Raw genomic sequence first — 18,594 nt, 5'->3', positions numbered from 1 at the left:
TATTTACCTTCGCATAAATATAACAGAATGATAGTTTTAATTTTGTTTTTTTTTAATTATCTATTTTTTTTTTAATTGATTGTTTTCAATTTCATTGGTCGATTGATTTTTTAGAGAGATGATGATTTACCATTTCATGGTTGATTAAATTGAATAAATATTTTTTTTCTCCCCAGATTTTGCTATATATTTTGATGTTTTTTTATAATGACCTCGACATTGTATCCTGTCTGATGAAATCGACACCACGTTCAGCAATCATCATAGTTGCAGCATTTGTATTGGCATTATTGATTTTTGGCATAATTGATGCATCGATCACCCGAAGATTGTTCACCCCAAGTACCCGTAAATGTTCATCAACACAAGCACCGGTATCACTTGAATTACCCATACGACATGTGCCTGTTGATTTTTTTTAAAAAAAAAGGAAAAAAAATTATTTAAAAATCAAAGTAATTCTACACACACACACAAACATACAAGTAGGATGATAGGAAGTTAGTGTAAGTGTTTGAGCATAACAAGCTAGATAAGTATAGCATTTATAATATGGTCTATCTGGACAAAATTGACATCCAGGTATTGGACGTGGATATATTCGAGCATATTGACGGAAAAATGGTTGTTCCATCATTTCCATACCAGCACTCATCGTATCGACAGCAACGGCTAAATCATGTACATCACCATAATAATTAGGATCAATTAATGGTGCATCAAATGGATTTCGTGATCGAAGACGAACAGTTCCACGACTTCGTGGTCTATACAATGCATAGAATACATAAAAATGGCGAGAATCACCGGCCAATGGTTGAAGATATTCTGTCCATGCATCTGGATCTTGTGCATATTGAGTTAATGCTGTAGTGTCTACGGCTAAACAAAAAAAATGAATGCGTTCATAAGATCATTATCATGGTCAAACTTACGAATTTGATCAATCAAAGTAGCCATTATACCATCAGGCCAATCAGGTACATCATTTACTCGAGTTGAATGATATGTCAACACTACTGGCAATTGAGTAATAGGACCAGAATTATTGATGTAATAATTGTACAGATTTTGAACAGTCATAACATTGTTTACATCTCGATCATATTGAATAAGACTTTCATTGGTGACAAGATAATCGACCGGTATAAGAATATGATCTTGTAGTTGTTCACCTACCGGTAATTCCATTTGAACCTGTATACCTAATTCCATTAGATGTTGTCGTGGACCAATACCAGAAAGCATCATAATCTGTGGTGTATTGATAGCACCAGCAGCAAGAATTACTTCATGATTAGCTTGCACTTGATATGTTTGATTATTACGAACAAATTCAATACCATAAGCTTCCAATTGATTAGTATCAGTATTGTTTCGCAAAAGAATCCTTGTACAATGACTACGTACTAATACATGTAGATTATTACGGCCAATTGCTGGTACAATAAAAGCATTCGATGTTGATAGACGTGTATAATTTTGTGTAGAAATTGTTTGTTGAATCAAAGCTATCATAGTGAATTAATGATTTCAAAAAATGAGCTACAATGTTGTTGTTTTTTTTTATTAAATAAACTTACTTGTGCCTAATTGATGTGGTCCATTAAAATCAGTATAAGGTAAACCTTGATGATTCCAACCTTCCATATATTTCAATAAAATTGGATCCGGATTTGGTGCTGATGAAACTTCAACTTGACCGGTAGTAGAATGATGGCCAGGTGCAGCCTCTACATAACGGCTATTTGTATTGTTTTCGGTACGTGTAAAATATTGTAATACATTTTCAAATGACCATTCTGAAAGACCATAATAATTAGCCCAATGATCGAAATCATATCGATGGCCACGATTATAGATTGCAAAATTAGTCGAATGTGAACCACCCATTACCTTGCCACGAGGATATACCATCTGACGGTTACGGAAGGCAAAACCTTTTAGAGGGAGAGGGCGAAAAATAATGATTTAAATGAATAAAAAATGTTAAACTTGTCCCACTTACCAGCATTAGCTTGTGGTACTGTATAATAACCCCAATCAAATTCACCAGTTTCAATATTCCATGATTCAATGGGCATATCAGTGATAACCGAAGCTGGACCACCAGCTTCAATCAATAAAACTGTTGTTGAAGCATTTTCGGTAAGTCTTCCGGCAATCAATGATCCAGATGTACCGGCACCAACAACAATGTAATCATAACTAGAATTCCATTGTGTACGACTACCGACATTATTATGGATCATTTGTCGTTGAAGTACAACGACAGCAACCGTCAATAATTGATAAGTTAACGATGGTGTAGACATTCTGGTATCATGTGAACCAGAAAGATTTGTTTGAACTTTCTACTTTAAAAAAAAATGCAACAGGTTTATATATAGGATTCATCATCAATAGTTTATGCGTCATGTTTACCACCATTTTTTTCAACAAACAAAAAAAATTTGCAATTCAAAAAAAAAACAATCGAAATTCAAAAGTCAAATGATAATGGCCACATCATTATTATTCAATGTGTTAATGATCAGGGCACATTGAAATCTATGTAGTTGGATTGATGTATTGAACAAGAAAGATAATCTAAACCATACATACTGATATATGCCATGCATGCATGCATGATGAGAAATCCTGTTCCAGGACCAAAGACGAATACTTATAATTTCCGTAATCGCATTATTATTACACAAAAGTCCGTTAGTTTTTAAGGCGCAATATTTATATCTCTTGAAATGGCCGACACGCATGCGTTATTCGAAGAAGAAAAAAAAATATCAATCTTCAGTTGGCCGAGTCATGACGCTCGCGATCACGAAATATCTTTGCCGTGTTTTTGTATTTGTGTGTGTGTGTTTGTTTGTTTGTTGGTTTGTTTGTATTTATGTCAGTGATGAGTTTTTATATTATATATCCGTAGATCTTCCCAAAAAAAAAATGGATTGATTATCAAAATTTATTCCAAATGATGATGATGATGATGATGATGATAATCAATTTAAATCATCAACGATAATAAACAACTGAAAATAAAATTGACCATTTTGTATAATCATCAATTTTGGGCTCAAATTTTAACCTGTTTTTGTTTGTTTGTTTGTTTGGATAATCGAAAGCAGAAATAAAATTATTCGTTAAAATAACTACCCTTGTTATAGAGAAAAAAAATTCCATTTTTTTTTTGTTGACTGATTTGTGTGCTTCTAATTGCTTGCCAATTTTAATTTGGAAAAACGCCTCATCAAAAGGAATAACATTCATGTTTTGATTGATAACAATCAGCTATTATTGCAAAAGCCCAATAATTTGTCATCAACAGGCCAAATTAAATCACCATGCATTGAGATTTTTTCATCGTTTTGTTTTGTTTTGTTTCGTAGTTGATTTTGATTTTCAGTTTTTATTCCAATATAATTAAAATAAAATAATCGTCTGAATTTACATTTACATTAAAATGACTGTTGATTTTCAAGATCATTTTTGGGTAAGTTTCATGCTGGTAGATATTTTTTTTTTCGTTTAATTAACCAGAAAAAAACCGCATTTTCATTGAAACAACAGGGTGATAAACAAAATGGATTCGATGTCCTGTATCAGAATTTGAAATTTGGCTCATCAGCTGTGAAAGAATTGGCCGATTTATTACGGTCACGGGCGTTTCTTGAAGAATATAACAATAATTTTCTCACTAAATTATCACGTAAAGCAAACAGTCCACAGTTTGGGTAAGTTGCCATTGATGATGACGATGATGATTAGTGTTGACTTTTATTTTAATTTTTCAAAAACTCACAGTACCTTCCAGCCAATATGGCAAATGTTAAAAACATCAACAGAAAAACTTTCTTCAGTTCATCTGGAAACATTGCAACGTCTTAATCAATTGATCAAAGAGATTAATAAATATTGTGATGAACATCATCGAAAACAGAAACAGATAAAAAATGAAGAAACATCAACGATTGAAGCCATAAATGAACTAAAAGAAACGGTAACTGCATTGAATAAAGCAAAAGAATTTTATTATTCCAAAACGATCGAAATTGATCGATTACGAAAAGAGAATGCATCACAAAAGGATATTGAAAAAGCTGAAACACGAACAAATAAAGCCTGTAAGTTTTGAGCATTTGAAATTTTTTTTCCCATTTTTTAAATTAAAAATTTCGTTCATTCATTCGTAGGTGTTGAATATAAAAATCTTATTGAAAAATATAGAAAAGCAAAAGAAGAATTTGAGAAAAAATTTTGTCATTCATGTCAGAAATTTCAGAAAATTGAAGAAGATCATATAAACGAGATGAAAAACTATTTGACAATTTATTCAGAAATACTTGAAAGTAGTCATGCACTGATGGGTCAGGTTTATAAAGAATTTCGTCATAATTTTACCGAATTATCTACAACAAAATTATTGGAAACATTTATACATTCAAAAGCAACTGGAACAAATCGTCCAGGTAAGTTATCCTCTGATTATACCGTTTGCTGCATTTTTTTTTTTTTTTGCTTTGTAATAAAAACAATTAACCCCTGTCAACACAAATATAATTTTATTTCATGCACCTGTTACCTGATGATTCGATGATAATGCTTTTTTCTTATCCTTTTTATTTAACCCGTGCTACATAGCTGTCATACAATTCGAAGAAGCAAATGCTATAAATTCGGCTAATCAAATTTCGAACCAACATCAATCGGCTACAAATTCCAATTCATCCATAACAACTACAACGATGACTGGAAATTCCAAAAAAGATTTGATCCAATCAACTAATAATAATAATACTACCACAAATGCTGTTAGTTTATTCAATGCATCCAATCCACCACTATATTCATCTAGCGACCTTGCAGAATTTTTCCCAGTAGTGTCGACACAATCATCGAATTTGAATGATAATTTTAAAAAAGAAAACAATACGAATAGTAATAATAACAACAACAGTAGTAACAGTATTATAACGGATTTCGCTGATCATCATTTGACGAATACAATTAATAATCACTCGATGCCTTTGAATTTATCACAATCATCATCGTCTTCTATTCAACCACTACCGTCCATGTCCATTGCTTCGAATCATAGCACAATTTTGGATAATAATAATATTAACAAAAAAGATGGTAAGGATAAGTGTTTTTCATCAGATTTCCATCCATGGTCTTTCCTTAAAATTCGTATTCCGTTCTTCTTTTTTCAATCTATTTGTTTATTGTGATGGTTTTTTTTTATCGTTTTGCTGGTTTATCTCTTTGTTCTATCTATTTTTTATTTTCCCTTTTTTCTATTCTATATATATCCTGTTCGTAATGTAAAATTAGAGCCAGAAAAATTGGCCTATGATGACAAAGATGATCCAATTAAAAGTTATCCAAAGTGTTATTCAACAATCAATTCATTAGAAGGTTTTGTTTCACAATCGAATTATAATCAAAACAACAACAACAACAACAGTGCCATGCTTGGTGATACAAAATCATCATCATCGTCATCAAAAGATCATCATAAAAGTTTTCCTGATCTTATCCATCATCACCATCATCATCTTACGCTGAGTCGAACATCTAAATGTAAATTAATTTCGAAACAATTTAGTTTTTTAGATTAGAATAGAATATTCTGGCTAACACAAACATGAATTTTTGTTTCTACTATCACAAATTCTTCTTTTTTTTACTTTTCCTTTCTCTTCTCATTTTTTTTAATTTTGACATATCGAAATTTTAACAAGAGTAACTTATCCATTTGTTCTCTTTGAATTTTAGGGTTTTTACGTGGCAGAAAAGAAAAGAAAAATAAAAATAAACAAAAAGATTTGGATGAAGAATCGCAAAATAGTTTAAAAACTGGTATCGGTAAATTGGACAATGCTAGTGCAGGTTTCATGTCAATGAATGATAATGGCAATAGCATTAATCGAAAAGAATTAATGATTGATTCCGAGGGCTATACGATTCGACCACCTGATCCGGTTAAAGATGAAAGCTTTTCCAGTAGTGATTCAGATTCTGATGCGGATGAAAAAGAAAAGAAAATTTTTGTTAAAATCAATCCTTTGTCTACAGTATCGATGGTTGATAATCAACAATTGATGCTTAGCGCTGCTGCTCTTACATTGGCACCATCATCAAATACGAGCCGTCGTTCACGTGAATCGACCAATTCATCACCATCATTGAATCAAGAACGTTCAACACCATCTTCATCATTTAGTAATTCAGGTTTCAATAAAACAAACGATTTATTCAATCTGTTTTCAGACCCACCTAAAACATCACAACAATCGAATGATTCGAATTCCATGACAACTACTGTAGCAAAAACAAGCGATTCATTGAGCACACCAATAATGTCTACGAAAATTGATCGTTATGCTGCCTTTAGTGAATTATCGATAACCAATGAATCTTCATTGAAAACAAGCGATAGCGAGCCAATTAAAACTTCCGATACTGCGACACCATCAACATCTACATTCAATGTTTTGCCATTGCCACCTAAAAGTTCCGATACTAATTGCCATTCGTCATCAATGTCTGCATCGATTTTGACGACGACATCGAACCCTTCGTCGACCTTATCGTGTTTAATGCCAAAATCTACTTCGGCCTCATCATTCAATACGAATTCATTCAGTATCTATAAACCTCAACAACCACCACCGCTTCCTCAGCATCATCATCATCATCAACTATATAAATCACAACAAACAACATCATCATCATCATCATCATCAATGACAATGAATGGAATGATGTCGCGAGCTGAAAGTATAATTTCCCTATCCAGTGATTTCCGTATGACACCGATATCTCTTTGTTCATCACGTGATTCATCACCATTAACGATTGGAATGTCTGATACAATTCCTGTTGCATTAGCTTTTCAAGAATCTGTTGGTTCCTGTTTTAAAGGGATGGATGAGAATCTTTCTAGAATAACAATTATCGGTTGTATTAAGATTGCTTTTTCAGCCGGTATAATACAAGTGCTAACCACGAATCCTTATTTACCTCAATTGACATTCAAATTAAAACATAAGAAATGTTTGGAAAAAATAATTCTTTCAAAAGATCTTATCGAACAGTAAGTTTTCATTTATTATTCAGATGTTTGTGTAAAAAGATTTCTCATGAAAAAAAATTTTAATTTTTCTCGCTTAGAGTTGATACAAAAGATGATTATAATACTTATGAAGTGAACATGAATAATCTACAAACGACAATCAAACGTTTACATGATCAAACACCGAATGCACGATATTATAATCTGGATATTGTTAAATATCAAGTTCAATCAAAGTATGGAGCAAAAAATGCTCCATTACAAATAGTTTCTCATTGGAAATATGATGAAAATCAAACCAATTTAAAGATTGATTACAAATATAATCCATCAGCTTTCTCGGTAGCTCCACATCCATTACGAAATGTTCTGTTTACGGCCAACATTGATTCGAATGTTATTTCGATGGTTTCACAACCGTTTGGCAAATGGTTTGTGTAGCCAGTTTTTTTTATTCTTATCTTTATAACCATGAATATTATTCAATAAAAATATAGGGATTCGCTTACTAAACAAGCAACATGGAAATATCCTGAAATATCACAAACAACAGAGAATTCTGGTCTTGGTTCAATCAGAGCTAAATTCGATATTTCCAATGGTGGTCCTTCATGTCCATCATCGGTGTATGTACAATTTCAATGTGCTGATACGATTCTTTCCGGTGTGGATTTTGAATTGATTGGCAGTGGTTATCGTTTATCATTAGTCAAACGACAATTTTGTTCAGGTAAATTTTTATTATTATTATAATAATCAATACTTTTACACAAAAAAATATTAAATTCTCATTCATTCATTCATTAGGTCGTTATTATTGTGAACCAGGAACCATAACAAAACAGCAATAATATATAGTGAGATATGATATAACATATTTTTTTTCTCTCAGTAATGAATCACCGATCAATATAGTGGATATGTTTTTTTCTCTTGATTCTGGATTATCATTTTTTTTCGTTTGAATCAAATATTGGTTTTTTATAATTTTTTTTTTTTTTTTTTTGTTCGAAGAGAAGAAAATCAAGCATCATCGTGATATTTTATTTCAAAATTTATTATTATGCATGCATGTATGTTATTATTATTTGAATATTTTGAAATGATATGAATGATGAATTTTTTTTTTATATATAAATGAAATTTTTATTTATTTTTAATTAATAAAATTTTTTTTTTTTTGAAAAATTGAATTTTTTTTAAAAAAAGTTACGTCATTTTTGAATATTGACTGATTGTTTTCTGACCTCGTTATTTTGGTTTTCGAACGCGCCAGAATCTATTCAATTGAATGAAGGAAAAAATATTCTATATAGCATGGAGCCCATCATTTCAGTATGAATGTCGATTCGATTTTTGTTTTTTGTTTTTTGGGACAATCCGCAACTTGCAATATTCTTCTGATTTTGAAGAACAGTCCAAATTCTGCATTTTCTATGATCTCTCTCGTTGTGTGTGTGTCTTTGTCGATTGATAATTTATGATGAGTGAAAATAGTATGTGTGTGTGTATTTCATCAACAGAAACAAATCAACGTATTCAAAAGTCATAAAGTTGAATTAAGAATTTCTTGTTATACTCTTTCAATCATTAAAATTCAACATTGACAGAAAATTAATCTGTGTTTTTTTTTGATTGTTTTGATTGGTCAATGAATTAATGTCAAAAAAAAAGATTGCAATATTGCTCTATTCGTCTTTTCATCATCAATTGCTTTGTATATGTAGTTGTAGGTGGGTCATTCTCAAACCTTTTTTGTATTTTACTTTATATATAATCATATATTGTGGTTATATTTACTATTTCTAAATAGTAATTTCTAATCATAAATGAAATTGAGTAAATTTCTCTTGTCATCATGTATGCAATAATGTAATTTGTCGTTTTCCTATCAATCGAATCGAATGGGCATATCCGATCAAATCATCATCAAACTTATTAATTTGTACAGCCAAATCTCGAAACTTTATTTAAAACATAAACAAATAATATAGTTGCATGCTGTATATACAAAGACATCATCAACGAGAGAAAACATCGACATACTTTTCGCTTATTCACACTATTTTTCAACCATCCACCAAATTCTTGGCAAATATATCAACCAAGAAAATTCTGCTCTGATTCTTTAATGAAAAAAAAATTTTTTCCAACGAAATTCATTTGACTGTGTCGTAATAAAAAAAATCATTAAAAAATTCAAGAATTCACCATTCTTTTATCGAATTATATAGCTCATCCATTTCCTCACTCAATCATGTTCGATACTATCGATGATATTGAAATCAACGAAAAGGTAATTTTTTTTTGTTTTGTTGAAAAATTAATTTGCTACACTTTTTTTTCGGTCATTTGAAAATGTTTCCTGATGATGATGATGAAAAGTTATATTGTTGTTATAGTTGCTGCTAGCCAATCATGATCATCTTCATTGTTATTATTATTATTGCTTGACCATGATGACTACATTCATTCATATAATTATGATTTTCCATTATTATTAATGATGATGATGATGATGATGATTAAAATGGCAAGTCAGAGCATAATTAGTGTCAAAATGTATGATATTCTGGTCGACAATTGCAATTGGTAATAGACTAAACAAAACAAAAAAACAGCAACAACAAGCAATCTATGGATTTTCTCTTTACAATCCATATTAATTTGACCAAATGAAAAACCATACTCTTTTTTAACAGTATATTTGATATATCACGCCATTCAATAATCCATTCTTATAATCCATCATCATCATCATCATCACCACCACTACAACCATTTGGTATGCAATTTTACAGACGTTTTATAAATGATGACAACGCCTATGAAACCGAATCTATTACACACACACAAACATAATCATAGATTGCTTGCAATTCACCATTATTTCAGTCTTTTTTAGTGTATCGTTAAATCCATCGCTGCCTGAAAAAGAGAGAAAAAGAGAACAGACCAAAAGCCAAAGATCTCTTTTCTTTTTCCCTCTCTCTCTCTCTCATATGATTGTCACGGTTAAGTGGATTCACAAAAAAAAAAATTTAGTCAGGCCAGGACATTCTTGAATTCAGATCGAATTGAATTGTAAATGAAATGGGCATCATCATCACATAGGTAATATGTAGCATTGTTTAGTATACGAGAGTCTTCGAGACCAGTTTTTTTTGTTTTGTTTCGCTTTTGGTTGTTGTTGAATTGACTAGCCTTTCTGATCGTCTGATCAGTGATGAAAACTGCAGTTTGTGTGTGTGTGCGACCAGCGAAAAAAAAAAGTTATATGAAAATCGCCGAGCCGCTTTTTATATCAAACACATCCACACCATGTATTGCAGATATTCGGTTCGTCGATATCAATGAACGATGAAATGAACCAAAGACAAAAACAAAAAAGTAAATGAGCAACAACAACAACAACAACAACAACAAGCCCACATAAACATCTATTTTTCGATCATGATTGTCAAGTGTTTCATATCTTTATATAATCTGTTTTATATGTGTGAGCATAATTCAAAAAGATTTTGTGCGTGTTTTTTTGTTTGTTTGTTTGTTTTTTTTGTTTGTTTGTACAATTCTTATTCTACGTTTTAACCTGAAACGTTTTCATTATTATGTTGATGATATGAAGAACATTAAGATTTTGGATTCAATTCAATTCTTAAATAGACAGAATTCAACTTTTTCAAAATATTATTGATTGATTTACAATTGTGATGCTTCATTATTTTTTTCTGAAATAATCTGTCATTTCATTCCTTCATTCATTATTGTTGTTGTTGATGATTAATTAATCGATCAGGCACTATAAATATTAATGATTCAAACACACACATACACACACACACACACATCATCATCATCATCCAAATTGATAATTCATCATCATCGACATTTCTTTCACACTAATTTTGTGATAATTGATGCGATTACCTTTTTTTCTGTGTTAGTGTGATGACAGACCACTTTCAACCCGTTTTTTTTTACAATTCAATTTATTTAACATCGAGCAACAAGAGAATGGAAATTGATTTGTGATATTTTTAAATACCCAATTCTTTCTCTCTACACAGATATGATATATAATAATGATGTTTTCTTGATCTTTGATCCAATCAATCAGTTTGTGATATCATTTTAAGCCCCTTTAGTTTTCAATTTCCAACAGAAAAAAAAAATTTTGTTTTTATTTCACCATTCATATGTTATCCACAGTTCGATGACAATCAATCGATCGATCCACCTACACAAATAGGAAGAAAAAAAAACATTCGTTCCAGACAAATATTCATCAATAAAACATTAACATAATGTCATATTATAGCAAGGTTTGTTTGCTTGTTTTGTTTGTGTGTGTGTTTGTTTGTCATGTTATGACTTGTCATTACAAAAAAAATTGGGTGGATCATTACATTTTCATTAGAACGATTGACCATTAATATAATGATCTATTATAGCTAATTTATGTATAACTTTTTCCGTTTTTTTTCTCTCACTTCCTTCCGTATCCAAAATTTCTATTCATTTTCTTCTTAATTGTTATTATTATTACTTAGGCCCTTTTTAAAGGTGTTCGTGTATCAAAATATCGTCATGTTTATGGAATGGTTGCCAGAAAAGATCAATGTTATGATAATGTACAGATAACGAAAAATGCACATGATAGCAATTTTTGTGCAGCTAATCCAAAGGTAAATTTTTTTTTAAAAAAAGTAAAAAGTTTTGAATTTGCTTGAATCACACACACATGCACTTTTTCATTTTGTCAAAATTTCGATTAGTTATTTTTATGTGTGTGTCAATAACCTCCGATAGCTCACACACGAGGATAGAATCATCAAATCTAATTTTGTTTTTTTTTTATTCTATTCAATTGTCGTGTGATTATATTCCTTAATAATAATATTCTTTATTTACTTTTTTTTCTCTCATCAACCCATTCATTCATCATTTATTCACACAGTTTTTGGCAATCGTGACTGAATCGTGTGGTGGTGGAAGCTTCATCATCATACCTATCGATAAAGTAAGTTGCATTTTTTTCTACATTTTTCATGACCGAATTTTTTATTTAGAGTATAAAAAACACCACATATGTAGAGAAAAAAAATACGGCAGGATAAATGTTCTCATTCATCATCATAGATGATCAAGGAATTAGAGTATATTAAATGATTTCTGTTATTGGATATTGTTAATAATGCAATCTATCGATTCAAACAACAACAAATTATTATTATTATTAGCAAACAAAAGGACTAAATCAATCTAAAGGTTTTAGATGGCAGAAAAAAGTGTGTGAAGTACAGAATGACCAATTCAATTTTGATGGTTAATTTAACCCCTTCTAAATGTCATTTGCATATAACTAACGTTATGATGATGAATTTATTCATGATATTGATAATCATCATTATGATGATGATGATGATGATAATAATAATAGGTTCATTTACCCAACATTCAAGATGAAAAATACAGGGGGTAGAAATAAATAAATCCATTTCAGCAAATGACTCCATTTGGAAAAATAATTTATTATTGAAATGATTTTTCAATGTTAATGGACTTGAATGATGATGATGATTATTATTATTATTATCATGATCTAGCCAAAAGTTGATTGAACCATTTTGTCGAACTCAAAAAAAAACTCAAAAACACCCACTTTTGATTGTAGAATCGCATTATTTGTAGATGTGTTATAGATGATGATGATCTAGATTTATGAGTTTTTTCCTTCTTTTTATGATATCGATACTTACCTTGGTTTCGTGTCATTTTTTTTGTTCGAATGAAAGAAGTTTTTTTGTTGTTGAATGTCGTTAATTTGATTCACATGTGAATATATATAATATTTGATACTTTTGAACTAGATATATAATATATTTATAGATCCAGACGACTGGTTCATTTGCATACATATCAAATCACTAAATACATTTGTGTTTATTATGTATATGACACCAATCTCTCTCTCCTAAATATATGTCTTACATGATGAATAAATTAAGACAAATGTTGAAAAACAAAACAGAAAATGAACAATGCAATTTTATAGAATTAAGAAAAAAGATTAAACTTTTTTTAATCATGAAAACAAAAAAAAAATTCAATTAATCAGCTCACTCCAAATTCCAATTTATTGAATTTTCTTCCTACAATATGTGATGACCATATTGCTGTGAATTTATCTTTTCTTTTCTTTTTTTTTTCTCTGCCATAAATTAATGTCCAGTCGTATTATGAATATTTAAAATGCTTCAATGATTTTTATTATTGAATGGTGGAAGCATATGTTAGGAATAGATTTTTTTTCACTGGTTAATTGAATGATATTTAACCATTGTGATTATCAATTATAAAAACAAAATTCGGTCAAGAAAAAAAATTAGTTATTAATAATCATATAAATGACCGTTGTAAATTTTTGTTTTTTACTAGGCTGGACGTATTGATTCACATGCAGGACGTGTAACCGGTCATCGTGGTCAAATCTATGATATTAAATGGAATCCATTCAACGATAATGTTATTGCATCATGTTCGGATGATACGACAATCAAACTTTGGTATATACCGGATGAAGGTCTACTTAGCCGTAATATGCAACAACCTATTATTGAATTGAGAGGTCATAAACGTCGAGTAAATTTTATTGAATGGCATCCAACAGCTGATAATATACTTGTATCGGCTGGTTCGGATCATTTGATGATCGTATGGAATACATTGACTGCTGATGTTTGTCGTGTAATCACCTGTCATACTGAAACCATTCATTCAATGTCATTCAATCGTGATGGAAGTCTAATAGCAACGACAAGCAAAGATAAAAAATTGCGAATCATCGACCCAAGATCCACACAAGTTGTTAATGAAGGTCTTTGTCATCATGGAACCAAAGCATCGAAAGTTGTCTATTTGGGCGATTCACAACGATTATTCACCGTCGGTTTCTCTCGCTACAGTGATCGTCAATGGGCTGTTTGGTCGGAACGTGATCTAACTTCACCGCTTACAATCGAAAATATTGATTCATCATCTGGTGTTTTATTTCCCTATTATGATCATGATACACGTATGGTTTATGTAGCCGGTAAAGGTGATGGCAATATTCGATATTATGAAACTACCGATGAACATCCCTATTGTCATTATCTTTCACAATTTTTATCCGGATTTCCACAACGTAGTCTTGGAATGATGCCTAAACGTGGATGTGATGTTTACAAATGTGAAATTGTTCGTTTCTACAAATTACATGCAACCAAACATATTTGTGAGCCCATTTCGATGATAGTACCACGGAAATCTGAACAATTTCAATCAGATGTTTTCCCTGATACTGCTGCACCAACGCCAGCTTTGACGGCCGATCAATGGCTTAGTGGTCAGAATCGTAATCCTGTTTTGTTCAATCTAAAGGTATATTTTACACTTTCGAGAGATTACATTAAAGCTTAAATTTAATCCTTTCTATCGATTTTAATAGACAGGCGCAGGTGCTAAAACCAACAAACCTATTTTTATTCAACAATCATTTAATCCGGTTATCAAAACAGCCATTGGTGAACGCAAATTGGAATTCATATCGAAAGCAAATGCTGTTGATTATCGGGAAAAGGATTACATTGATGATAATAATGATGATGATGATGAAAAGCCTCAAAAGCAACAGGCTTTATCTAATGGTCATAAACAGGAAAAACCACGACAGAATGGCCATTGTTTAAATAACGAGCAAAGAAAAGTGAATGGTTCAACACCGCGAAAAAGTCATTCAAATGATCATTTCGAAACGAATGGAAAACAAAATTTCATTCAATCGAAACCAATGAAATCTGAATCAGCATTGGCACAAAATTTTCGTGAATCAATCACGAAATCATCATCAAATGTTCCGTTACGATCTCGATTACCATGGATCAAGGATGATGATGATCTCAATCGAGATGCTGAACAATTATCGAAACCAATGTGTGATATAGTCAGTTTAAATCAAGTCAAACATCACCTGCCACCTGCTATACCAAATATGATCACGCTCAAAGATGATGACGATGATGATGATGATTATGATCAAGATGATGATGATGATGATGATTCGAATGATTCGGCAGCAGCCGATGCAAATACAACCGATGATAGCATTGCTGAAGAATTAGCCTTTTCTGCCACTATAAGCCATACAAATAATAGTAATGAAAGCTTTAATACCACCACATCTACCACCACTGAAGGTGAAAATAACGGAGATCGTGTAGATAATAATATTTCACCTATTTGCATGAAAATTAATAATAAAGATCTCGAAGAAGAAGAAGAAGAATTGGATCCAAATCCAAAAAATGAACGAGAGGTTAGTTTGTGGATAATGTTAAAATTTTAATATCATTCTTTTTTTTCCTTTTGACAGCTTTGGCGAGCGTTCCAAGAACAACGTGCTATCATACATAAATTACAATCACAATTGAATGAAAAAAACAAACAAATCGAAGAACTTGAAAGTATACTGAAAAACATTAACATCCGATCAAATTGATTAATTGATGACTGAAGAAAAAATACTTGACAATTGATTGATCTTTATTTAATTATTTACAATCACATACACACACACACACACCCAAAGATTTTATTTTATTTGCATTTTCAGTTTGTTTTTTTTTCTTGTTTTGGACTTTTGTGTATAATTCTTATTTGATCAGCTGACAATAATCTTCATAACTGAATCATTCACATGACAAAAAAAAACTTAAATTACGATTTTTTAGCAGGCAATAATATATTGACTCATCATTATTAATTGCTCATCATTTAAAAAAAACAATAACAACATTTAGTTAATTCGATTTTATGAATTAAATTGAATTATTATTATTATCATCATATATTAAACTTTGACATGTTTACTATGTTTACGTGCAACACGATTAACCATTTCAAGTGTTGATAATAAACCAGTTCCTGGACCACATTCATATGTTTGTGGATATGGTGTATCATCTGGTCGATCATACATTCGATGTAGAATTTGTTCCCATTTTACTGGTGAACAAATTTGTAGTGCTAATTTTTCACGTATTTCATTCACAGAACGATAAATTTTAGCATCATAATTTGAATATACAGGTATTAATGGTATTTCTAGATGAATCTTTTCTAGTACTTTTTCCAACACTTTTTTGGCTGGTTTCATTAAATTTGTATGAAATGCACCAGAAACAGGTAAACGTCGCATTCGTTTGATACCAAAATCTTTTGCATTTAGCTGTAAGAATTTGATGGCTTCTTCATGACCAGCAATCACTTTACAATGTGGAAACAGGTGATTAGCTATTGAACAAACGGCATGTTCTTCGGGTATCTGTAATCGTTTGCACCATTCTCGGGCAGCTTGACATGCCATTTTGATTTCAGCATCAGCGTACAAAAATACTGTACACATTGCTGACGGTACCGTTTCTGAAGCTAATTGCATAGCTTCGGCACGAAGTTTGACAAGACGTAAACCATCTTCAAATGACATGGCATTAGCAAACACTAACGAAGTTATTTCACCGATACTAAATCCAGCGGTAGCTACACATGATTCCACTTCACTTGTTTGCCTATGGCGTAGATATTCAACTGCTCCTAATGATGTGACAAATATTGCCGGCTGACAATGTTCAGTTTTACTCAACATTTCTATTGGTCCGTTGATGCAAAGTTTCAGCAAATCATATCCAAGTATTGTTTTGGCTTTTGCAAATAATTTTTCTACATTTGGTGTATCAAAAATGGCCGAACCCATTCCAATAAATTGGCTACCTTGTCCAGGAAACAGTATGATACTTGTATCTCTTGGATCTATTTTCAGACGTGATTTGACCAGATGTAATTGTGAATCCAATTGTCGTTGTTTTTGAATGTCGGTAATTTTTTCATTTTCTTTCAAATCGGTTGAATTATTGCTACAAAAACGAATGGATACAATTCGTATCCGTTGAGGGAATTGATATGATCTTATCGTTCTTGAGATCATTTTTATAAACATAAACAAATGTTAAAATTCAAAAATTAAATGGTAAACATGTGATCAGAATCGTAAACAGAATCGATAGTATCGATTGAAAGAACAATCAAAAGACGATTTATTTTGAGTAAATTTTTGGACAAGAAGAAAAAAATTAGATAACGGTTTTTTTTTATTTTATTTTATAAATATTCATTATTAGTACGAAACGTTGGAAATTGTTCTCGTTTTATTCGTCGTAAATGTGCTGTAGTCAATATTACGGCAAAAATCTGGAACAATATTATCAAAAAGAACCATGGAAATGAAATTGCAATGAAAATGTTGACTAAAATATGTAACAATGTTAACATGCAATAAAGATAGACGATAAAATAATTTCCACAATGATTGGCACACAATGTGACTAGATTAAGAATATTCGCGAATAAAGCACTGGCCACCACTGAAGCAACAACAGATTCCTAAATGCAAATAGATGTGATTAAATTTAATTCTGGTCCTAAAAAAAAAAAAATAAATCATACCTTATTGGTTGAATAATAAACCACAATGGCCATTATGATGAACAGAAATGATACAAAACAAAGAAAAATTGAGAATAAAATTTTATTATTTAAATGATCCAATTTATCTTGGATACGTTTATACATTGTTTGGATCGACATTTGGGCGCGATATAAATGATCAATATTGGAATTACGATTATTGGCTACGATTATATTCGAAAGATGTTCTTTTTGTTGATGATTTTCGTTTTCAGTACTCATCATCGTAGTCATTGTTGATATGATGTTATTTTGCTTACTACTGATTATATCATCATCATCATCACCATCACCAACACAACTATAGCAAACATTGTTGAGTGTTGTTGCATTTTTTTCTGCCATGTTAGAAAATAAAATGAAAGAAAGCAATTTATCCTACACATTCGATGTAATAATCAATAATGATAAGTGGATAAAGTCAATAATAATAATAATAATAATAAGTGATGATGATCATCCCATATATTCTAAATGACAACCATTATATATATAGTCAACACATTTGATTGACAAGAATGTTGACTCTTTAGCACAATTATCCACACCATCGGTGTGATATTTAATTGAATTGAAATTATAGATTGAAAAAAATTACTCCGTAATCACACACCAAGGTGTGACGCTATTTTGAAAATACAAGATTTTTTTTTCATCATCATCATCATCATAAATAAATTCGAAAAAAAATGAAAAAAAAAACATTTCTTCCAAAGTAGTTTCCATTTCATATGTATGTCTTGATCATTTTCGAATTTTAAATTTTCAAAAAAAAAATGAAAAAAATTCGAAATTGCCGCGTAATTTTAATTTTGTTCAAACCAAAAAAAAAAAAATTGCAATTTTAGCCAACAACATCAACAAATGGGCCACACAACCAAAGCAACTTAATGATGAAATGAATGAATAAAAGATATCGATCATGCGTATTATAACCAATGGCGGCCATCAAA

The 18,594-nt window shown here is 30.9% G+C and overlaps 5 protein-coding genes across 9 annotated transcripts; 2 read left to right on the top strand and 3 right to left on the bottom strand.

Annotated features, from left to right (window-relative positions):
- Positions 1–20: 20 nt before the first annotated feature.
- LOC124495417 (L-sorbose 1-dehydrogenase) lies at positions 21–2,738 on the bottom strand. 2 transcript variants are annotated; one of them, XM_047058794.2, is made up of 6 exons: positions 2,605–2,738; positions 2,009–2,354; positions 1,584–1,940; positions 936–1,511; positions 484–882; positions 21–405 (listed from the first exon to the last, which is right to left on the bottom strand). In XM_047058794.2, exons 1-6 carry the CDS (start codon positions 2,623–2,625, stop codon positions 203–205), a joined length of 1,902 nt encoding a protein of 633 aa, XP_046914750.2. In that variant the 5' UTR covers positions 2,626–2,738; the 3' UTR covers positions 21–202. The 2 variants fall into 2 exon arrangements, with proteins under 2 accessions (XP_046914750.2, XP_075589709.1); XM_075733594.1 differs by lacking the exon at positions 2,605–2,738 and adding an exon at positions 2,425–2,554.
- A 58-nt stretch (positions 2,739–2,796) lies between these two features.
- On the top strand, positions 2,797–8,263 carry LOC124495416 (F-BAR domain only protein 2). 2 transcript variants are annotated; one of them, XM_075733593.1, is made up of 10 exons: positions 2,797–3,490; positions 3,568–3,731; positions 3,802–4,121; positions 4,191–4,466; positions 4,639–5,133; positions 5,332–5,580; positions 5,776–7,096; positions 7,174–7,506; positions 7,573–7,805; positions 7,883–8,263. In XM_075733593.1, exons 1-10 carry the CDS (start codon positions 3,461–3,463, stop codon positions 7,924–7,926), a joined length of 3,465 nt encoding a protein of 1,154 aa, XP_075589708.1. In that variant the 5' UTR covers positions 2,797–3,460; the 3' UTR covers positions 7,927–8,263. The 2 variants fall into 2 exon arrangements, with proteins under 2 accessions (XP_075589708.1, XP_046914748.2); XM_047058792.2 differs by lacking the exon at positions 5,332–5,580 and having other exon boundaries at positions 2,824–3,490.
- A 39-nt stretch (positions 8,264–8,302) lies between these two features.
- On the top strand, positions 8,303–15,964 carry LOC124495404 (coronin-2B). Of its 3 annotated transcripts, XM_047058778.2 has the most exons (7): positions 8,303–8,808; positions 8,889–9,371; positions 11,629–11,763; positions 12,036–12,098; positions 13,517–14,500; positions 14,568–15,434; positions 15,492–15,964. In XM_047058778.2, exons 2-7 carry the CDS (start codon positions 9,333–9,335, stop codon positions 15,615–15,617), a joined length of 2,214 nt encoding a protein of 737 aa, XP_046914734.2. In that variant the 5' UTR covers positions 8,303–8,808; positions 8,889–9,332; the 3' UTR covers positions 15,618–15,964. The 3 variants fall into 3 exon arrangements, with proteins under 3 accessions (XP_046914734.2, XP_075589706.1, XP_046914736.2); XM_075733591.1 differs by having other exon boundaries at positions 8,303–9,371; XM_047058780.2 differs by lacking the exons at positions 8,303–8,808; positions 8,889–9,371 and adding an exon at positions 9,383–11,400.
- A 4-nt stretch (positions 15,965–15,968) lies between these two features.
- On the bottom strand, positions 15,969–17,114 carry beg (malonyl-CoA-acyl carrier protein transacylase beg). The gene has a single exon (XM_047058781.2). It carries the CDS (start codon positions 17,112–17,114, stop codon positions 15,969–15,971), a length of 1,146 nt encoding a protein of 381 aa, XP_046914737.2.
- Positions 17,115–17,166: 52 nt separating this feature from the next.
- On the bottom strand, positions 17,167–18,305 carry LOC124495406 (uncharacterized). Its single transcript, XM_047058783.2, has 2 exons — positions 17,621–18,305; positions 17,167–17,557 (listed from the first exon to the last, which is right to left on the bottom strand). Exons 1-2 carry the CDS (start codon positions 17,984–17,986, stop codon positions 17,276–17,278), a joined length of 648 nt encoding a protein of 215 aa, XP_046914739.2. The 5' UTR covers positions 17,987–18,305; the 3' UTR covers positions 17,167–17,275.
- Between the last annotated feature and the right edge of the window lie 289 nt (positions 18,306–18,594).

This window comes from Dermatophagoides farinae, chromosome 8, assembly GCF_024713945.1.
Source record: "Dermatophagoides farinae isolate YC_2012a chromosome 8, ASM2471394v1, whole genome shotgun sequence".
NCBI lineage: Eukaryota > Metazoa > Arthropoda > Arachnida > Sarcoptiformes > Pyroglyphidae > Dermatophagoides > Dermatophagoides farinae.
This window is presented reverse-complemented; position numbering and strand designations above follow the sequence as displayed.

Excerpts from the sequence above, each read along its gene's own strand:
- LOC124495417 (XM_047058794.2), bottom strand. The coding sequence starts at position 2,625 with ATGCATGCATGGCATATATCA. Across the intron at positions 2,355-2,604 it reads TGCATGCATGGCATATATCA|AAAGTTCAAACAAATCTTTC; the intron begins GTATGTATGGTT and ends TTTTTAAAGTAG. Across the intron at positions 406-483 it reads AACTTCCTATCATCCTACTT|GCACATGTCGTATGGGTAAT; the intron begins GTATGTTTGTGT and ends AAAAATCAACAG.
- LOC124495416 (XM_075733593.1), top strand. The coding sequence starts at position 3,461 with ATGACTGTTGATTTTCAAGATCATTTTTGG. Across the intron at positions 3,491-3,567 it reads ATTTTCAAGATCATTTTTGG|GGTGATAAACAAAATGGATT; the intron begins GTAAGTTTCATG and ends TTGAAACAACAG. Across the intron at positions 7,806-7,882 it reads CAAACGACAATTTTGTTCAG|GTCGTTATTATTGTGAACCA; the intron begins GTAAATTTTTAT and ends TTCATTCATTAG.
- LOC124495404 (XM_047058778.2), top strand. The coding sequence starts at position 9,333 with ATGTTCGATACTATCGATGATATTGAAATCAACGAAAAG. Across the intron at positions 11,764-12,035 it reads TTTGTGCAGCTAATCCAAAG|TTTTTGGCAATCGTGACTGA; the intron begins GTAAATTTTTTT and ends TTATTCACACAG. Across the intron at positions 15,435-15,491 it reads ATCCAAAAAATGAACGAGAG|CTTTGGCGAGCGTTCCAAGA; the intron begins GTTAGTTTGTGG and ends TCCTTTTGACAG.
- beg (XM_047058781.2), bottom strand. The coding sequence starts at position 17,114 with ATGTTTATAAAAATGATCTCAAGAACGATAAGATCATATCAATTCCCT.
- LOC124495406 (XM_047058783.2), bottom strand. The coding sequence starts at position 17,986 with ATGGCAGAAAAAAATGCAACAACACTCAACAATGTTTGCTATAGTTGT. Across the intron at positions 17,558-17,620 it reads TTTATTATTCAACCAATAAG|GAATCTGTTGTTGCTTCAGT; the intron begins GTATGATTTATT and ends ATTTGCATTTAG.